The following is a 6,000-nucleotide window of genomic DNA, read 5'->3' on the forward strand; positions in this document are numbered from 1 at the left end:
GAAACGAGCACAAAAATAGGCCGCGCAGCCGTTCTTCCGTACATACATGAGTAATTCGATATCGACCAGCCCTCGATAACCATCGTCCCGGTACAATCTGAAAACAAACATCCTGGTGTATAGGACAATCACTGTCCTTGTCGTTCAGTTAAAGATTAATGATACTCGGAGACATCGATCAATCTTGAGTATGCAGTGCTTAGTCGGCGGAACGCGGAGCAGAAGTTCATGTCAGTTGCCGAGAGGCGAGAGACGACCATGCCACCCTGAACGGGGTATGCTTCTCCCGCCATGAACTTCACGTGTGCTGCATGGTTCATGCAATCGAGCAAGGAGGGGAGCCCGACCAGGGTTTCCCTGAGGCCGATCCTGTAGAGGGGGTCTCGCGGTGTTAAAGCGATTTCCTACGGCGCAGAACACCAGGGTCCTCATTGGTGTTGAGCAAAGTGACTAGATGGATGTATACACGGGGAGCGAGAGCAGTTGCCAATCCCACAGCAAGCAAGAGCAGTGCGATAACAGGCAGGAGACTCGCGGGCACAACGTCAGCTATGAGTGCTTCCAGTTGCAGTATGACTAGGTCACGCTCCTCCGTGAGCACCGAGGATGACGGAGTCCTGATCCCGGTGTTGAGCATTCGCACTTTCGCATAAGCAATCCGTCCCAGCTGCTTGTCCGGGGCAGAGGGTACCGCAGGTTTGCTGTTTTCAGAACAGTCAAGCAATAAACTGACGTCCACGGGAGACTGTTCCTCCGAACAGGCGGGATTTTGTGAATATCGCGGTTGGTTCCAGAGCAACGACTGCCGTTGCTTACCGATCCAGCCCAAGAAGCACGCAGGGTGAAGCTGCGAACAAATCTCCACTCCGGATGGCAAAGATCCAATGCAAACAGCTGTTCGTGCGAATAGCTCTTCAGTGATTGCGTGGTTTGATGGTTTGACAGCATATTCGGCGCGCATTGTATGTCGTCTAGGGGATCTAACGACGTGTTCGTGGATAGAGGAGCGAAAGCCCATGTTACCCGAGGATGGTTATGGCTTAATACGGGCTTGTGCATGTATGTAATATCAAGACGACTGAGTGAAGCATTGTCGATCAGACGGAGCATCGACGTGCTTGTACCAGTCAACACTCGCCACATGTCCGCCGCTCCTGGCGGTATCCTTCGTCCCACGTCTGGCGCCGCGAAGTTGACAATATCGGTATTGGCGAGCGCAAATCCAGACGAGGCAAGCAAAGTGGTGGCCAGCTGTAACGTAGAAATCACCAACATCCGAAGAAGGAGGTCGCGAGGAAAGAGGCTTCTGGTCAACATCGCTCGCTCACGAGTCACGACAGCTCGCGACGCACCGCCCGCCGCGCGAAAAAACTTGGAGAACCCGTGGCTGCTACGCGGTCGTTTACTCTGACTGCACTGTTCCTACCAGCTTAACAGACGCAGTCGACGCACGGACATGTCGGGCAGGCTGGGGGACGACTTGCAATCGGCGTGCGGGGGCGGAGTCTATGGGGATCATGACACCGTGCCCGTCTCCGAAATATCCCAACTTCTGACGCCATCCCCATCTTTATGCTCCGGCACTGCGTCGCCAGAGCCTTCAGACGTCCCTCCCTTGGACCAGGATCAAAAACCTGCAGCTCCCAAGAAGAAAAAGAAAAAACGAGCAAAGAAGAGAGCCAGGGATACCGCTTCAAAGCCGAACGTCACAATAGAGGAGGTGGAAGACGAAGATGACGTCCGTCCGCCCTTGTGTATCAGCAGGAACAAGCACTGGAAATATATCAGTTCTTACCACGTCAGTAGCGCATATTTCCGTCTGATTTGCAGGATAGCGTTCATCTTCCCGCAGGGACCATGGCTGCAACTTCCTGTCGAGCTCCTCGAGTCTCTGTTTGTCTTGAACATGGATCCCGGGGCGCTCAGTGCTTCTGATACGCGCACCATCTCCCCTGGATCCGCAAGTACTGCCCTGTATTCAACGGCTCGTCCCCGTGACCGCGGATTCGCTGGGCTTAGCGATAATTCATGTCCCCAGACTCCACATACAAATTCGTTCGGGCCACCTCTTCCACCCCCACCAGTCATTACCCCACCGCCAGGGAAAGCATTGCCTCCACCTATCGATCCAGGTGTATTCCGCTCTGTTGCAAGCATCCGGCGGCTCATCGACGAGGCATCTGAGCTTTCTGTCCGGGCCAGTTCTGGCATGTCGGCCGCTACTTTGAACTCGTTACGCGGTGCGACCGGTGTTGGAAACTCGGCATGGGGGACCGCCCTGTCCCTGGGTCTGAATCCGTTGGGTGACCATCCCTCAGGGAGGAGCGTCACTATGTCCGCCAATCGTATCCATCGCCTACGAGTATTGGCGGTTCAAAAACTAGCGGCTGCGTACAAAGCGGACGAAATCGCCTCCAGTGTCATGGTCATGCAGGGTGGAACCGTATTCGACGACCTTGCGGAACGAGTGTTGAGAGTCGGTGCGTTATTCATGCTCTGTCGCGTCCATCACAATGCTCATGTCTGTGCAGAGCCAAATGACATAGATGCCCGTTATGTGCACTTCTTCCATGAAAAAATACCATCTCGGTCCGTCACTCGTTGTTTATCATTATACGGTCACGCCTAATGTGGTTGATCAGCAGGCAATTAGCTGAATCGACTCCCACCCGAGTCCTTGACGACTTAATCTCCGCACAACCTCACCGTCTCGAATTCTACAGGACACGCGGAATGGTTCATTGTTTTCGCGACGAATATGTGCAGGCAGCCAAAGACTTCACGTTCGCCCTGAAGGAGTCTCGCACCATTCGCAGAGCAAGGCTTCATTGCGAAAGCTTGTCACGGCCGGGATCGCGTGACAAGAACAAGAAGAAAGGCAAGAAGACGCGATCTGGTGGCGAGCAGACGCCTGCGGAAGGCACTCGGTTTCCTGATCACGACCGGCTCATGATACCAGGACCAGATGGCGAGCCAGTACCTATCCATCCTTCCGTCTTACCGGATGCGCCCGACCCCATCGAAACCCAGTGTTTGTTTCTCCGCGCCTCTTCCTACCTTCAGCACGCAGTTTACCTCATTGAAGAAGCCATCCTTAAACTGGAAGGGGTTCGCAGGGGTTGCACTGTAGATGGTGCGGAGATGCGGCTATGCTATATCGAGAACGGGAAGTATGGCGGTGTCGAGATCGGCAACCCGGATGGCCCACTGGGCAATCGGACCGGAGCGAAGCTACGGGCGTACAGACATGTCCTCGCCGTGGATCCGTTCAGGGAGCAAGTCATGTCCCTGCTCCGCAAGAGCGTACGCGACCTCGAACGATTCATGTCACATTTCGATACCGTGGATGCAACTTCTCCAGGCTTTGACGGTGACGCCGCGCAACGCATCGCACATGCTTTCATTCTTTCGGAGTCGATACGACCTGGCTCAAACCAACCCGCGGGATCACTGCCTGAGATGCCTGCGAGCTTTACCACTTACCATCCTCTGCTCGTGGAGGCTCGTTTCACCTTGCTCATTTGTCACCTCATGCTCGGCGATTTCGCCGGGGTGTTGCCGGCCTTCGAACGCACCGCCGCCGTCGTAGATGGGCTGGAAGGTTACCCTGTATTCTTGCCGCCGCGGTCGATGGGCCAAGCTGAGTTCATCGAGGTTCTGGAGCGTCTTGCAGCCGGTTGGAGAACTGGCATACAACCCCATTCCCTCTCGGCTACGTATGGCAAGATAACTACTCGCAAATTAGCTATCATGGCCGCACCCCCCTCTCCTCCGCTTTCGCCCGCGGATGAGAAAGAGTGCGACCCAGAAGCGCCGTCTACATCTGCGTCGAGATTAAAGCATCCGGCAATATCGCGGGCATCGTCACCGGCTTTGACCAGAGGGGCCACCGAGCTGATACAGGAATTGGATTGCCTTCGCATTCTGCTTGCCCCTGTCGCTCGCCGGCAACGTGAGAGGGCTGCAACGCAGCGCACGGAGAAGGCGAGCGATAAAAACAGGAAAAAGCCACTCCCCATCAACCTTCCCTTGCACGGACCACGAGTGGAGGTGATATTGGCGTGGATGGCCGCGGTGCATCTGGTTGAACTTGACGAAGTTGCTTGAACTCGATTATCTTATTGAATTATTCAACTAAATTGTACATGGCTTGTCCGAGTCCGTACTGATGCGACGCTTGATTGAGATGCATGCAGCACCACCCCGAAACACACGCTGTGTTGCCAGCGATCCTAAATGGGACGACGAGTATACGCACCTGGTTTTGGCGAAGGCTCGGATCAATGTAAAGACAGTAAGTAATGCTGAATATTTGAATGGGACGGTAAATACTTGCCAAACGTGCCTGTTCGGAGATAGACGCCCCTGTGGCCGACCAGCCTCGGCAAGATGACTAATCTCGGCCCGTGTCCTTACGGCCTTCATTACTATGGGCGCCATCAGAGAGTGGTCGCATGCTACCAAGGGCAAACCTGTTGGCTTTTGACGAACACAATGGCCACGACTAATCCGACGAAAAAAATAATATCACGTCCACCACCAGGAACGGTAGTGAAGCCGATACATGTTTACTCGGAGGCGCAGCAAGCAGATATCGAGGCTCTTAGGGAGGCGAGTACACCATGACAATTTACACCTATAGCTGCCCTGAGCTCATGCCGTCTGCAGTACGCAAACAGTCTACTGCTTCCAAGTACGGACCCATACTATGTGTGGGAGTTACGATGGCTCAACAGAGCTGATACCATCCCACGATATATGCGTGCCGCAAAGTGGAAGCTGGAGGACGGCAAGAAGCGTATCAAGGCTACTCTGGAATGGCGGAGAGAATATAAGCCAGACCTCATACCCCCAGACGAGGTCAAGGTGGAGGCTGAGACCGGAAAGATGTGCGTTTGCGAGTCATTGCCGTAGGCTTGCTCATCGAGAGGCTGGTTCTAGCCTTCTCAACGGATTCGATCGGGATGGGCGACCTATCATCTATATGCGACCAGCCAAGGAGAACACCGAGACTTCTCCTCGGCAACTACGGCACCTTGTATGGTGGTTGTGAGTTCCATTCCCGCATCGAGGGCAGACCGAGATAATGACCGCTGCGCTAGAGAACGCGCTAAGGACCTTATGCCTCCGGGCCAGGAGTCACTAGTCATCATTGTGGACTACCGGGGCACCACAATGCGCACAAATCCATCGATATCGGTAGCACGCAAAGTCGGTTTATGCCCAGTCACCACATGGAGCATTGGTTGCTTATCGTTAGCTCCAGGTTCTTGTAATCCTGCAACAGCATTACGTTGAGACACTGGGCCGAGCCATTGTCATGCACCTACCCATGCTATTGAACTTTTTCTATAAGGGGATCTCGCCGTTCTTGGATCCTGTCACGAGAGACAAAATGCGCTTCAACCCCGACATTTTTGAACTGGTAGCCCCCGATCAACTCACCGCTGAATTCGGAGGCGAATATGCCTTCGAATTCGACAAGGACGAGTATTGGAATCAGATCGTCGAGTATGTGCATAACACGGATGATATCATGCGGATCTAACCCTCCCGGAAGGGCATGCGGCATAGCGCCGGACGGGACGCGGATTCAGCGCAATGATGCAGGAGCCAGCGAGAAAGAGTTATCAGATGTTGAGCCTGAGGAGCTTGACGTTGACACCACTGCGTCACCACCGGCTGTTGAAGTGATTGCCTAAGTCACGAAGCCATGCATTCAGGATAATGTTCTATGCTAGTATATAATGCTACATACACAAACGATGGTAAAGTTCTGTGTGATAGGTGAAGGATCGGGTCAGCGTCCGCCCACTGGCAATGAGGATATTGTGATTGTAGAATGAGGTATGAAACAAGATAATTATTGGTGAGCCAAGGTTCAAGAAAAGGAATGCGAGGGTAGGTAATTCCGATATCTACAATGTGGTACTATTCATCCTACCTGTTGCGTCCGATATACAAATGAATCCACAATTGATATGAGGCGGTTCAGTCCTG

At 53.6% G+C, this 6,000-nt stretch overlaps 2 protein-coding genes across 2 annotated transcripts; both read left to right on the forward strand.

The window, feature by feature from the left end:
- The first annotated feature begins 1,418 nt into the window (after nt 1-1,418).
- PUNSTDRAFT_96015 (uncharacterized protein) lies at nt 1,419-4,190 on the forward strand. The gene is made up of 4 exons (XM_007379135.1): nt 1,419-1,798; nt 1,853-2,480; nt 2,532-2,589; nt 2,646-4,190. The coding sequence occupies exons 1-4, from the start codon at nt 1,457-1,459 to the stop codon at nt 4,105-4,107; spliced, it is 2,490 nt and encodes an 829-aa protein (XP_007379197.1). The 5' UTR covers nt 1,419-1,456; the 3' UTR covers nt 4,108-4,190.
- A 266-nt stretch (nt 4,191-4,456) lies between these two features.
- Nucleotides 4,457-5,750, forward strand: PUNSTDRAFT_80518 (CRAL/TRIO domain-containing protein). The gene is made up of 6 exons (XM_007379136.1): nt 4,457-4,611; nt 4,669-4,889; nt 4,942-5,049; nt 5,103-5,211; nt 5,267-5,511; nt 5,561-5,750. The coding sequence occupies exons 1-6, from the start codon at nt 4,495-4,497 to the stop codon at nt 5,700-5,702; spliced, it is 942 nt and encodes a 313-aa protein (XP_007379198.1). The 5' UTR covers nt 4,457-4,494; the 3' UTR covers nt 5,703-5,750.
- The last annotated feature ends 250 nt before the right edge of the window (nt 5,751-6,000 follow it).

The sequence above is a fragment of the Punctularia strigosozonata genome (assembly GCF_000264995.1).
Source record: "Punctularia strigosozonata HHB-11173 SS5 unplaced genomic scaffold PUNSTscaffold_1, whole genome shotgun sequence".
Taxonomy (NCBI): domain Eukaryota; kingdom Fungi; phylum Basidiomycota; class Agaricomycetes; order Corticiales; family Punctulariaceae; genus Punctularia; species Punctularia strigosozonata.

Excerpts from the sequence above, each read along its gene's own strand:
- PUNSTDRAFT_96015 (XM_007379135.1), top strand. The coding sequence starts at position 1,457 with ATGTCGGGCAGGCTGGGGGACGACTTGCAATCGGCGTGCGGGGGCGGA. Across the intron at positions 1,799-1,852 it reads AATATATCAGTTCTTACCAC|GGACCATGGCTGCAACTTCC; the intron begins GTCAGTAGCGCA and ends ATCTTCCCGCAG. Across the intron at positions 2,590-2,645 it reads CATGAAAAAATACCATCTCG|GCAATTAGCTGAATCGACTC; the intron begins GTCCGTCACTCG and ends GTTGATCAGCAG.
- PUNSTDRAFT_80518 (XM_007379136.1), top strand. The coding sequence starts at position 4,495 with ATGGCCACGACTAATCCGACGAAAAAAATAATATCACGTCCACCACCA. Across the intron at positions 4,890-4,941 it reads GAGGCTGAGACCGGAAAGAT|CCTTCTCAACGGATTCGATC; the intron begins GTGCGTTTGCGA and ends GGCTGGTTCTAG. Across the intron at positions 5,212-5,266 it reads CGATATCGGTAGCACGCAAA|GTTCTTGTAATCCTGCAACA; the intron begins GTCGGTTTATGC and ends CGTTAGCTCCAG.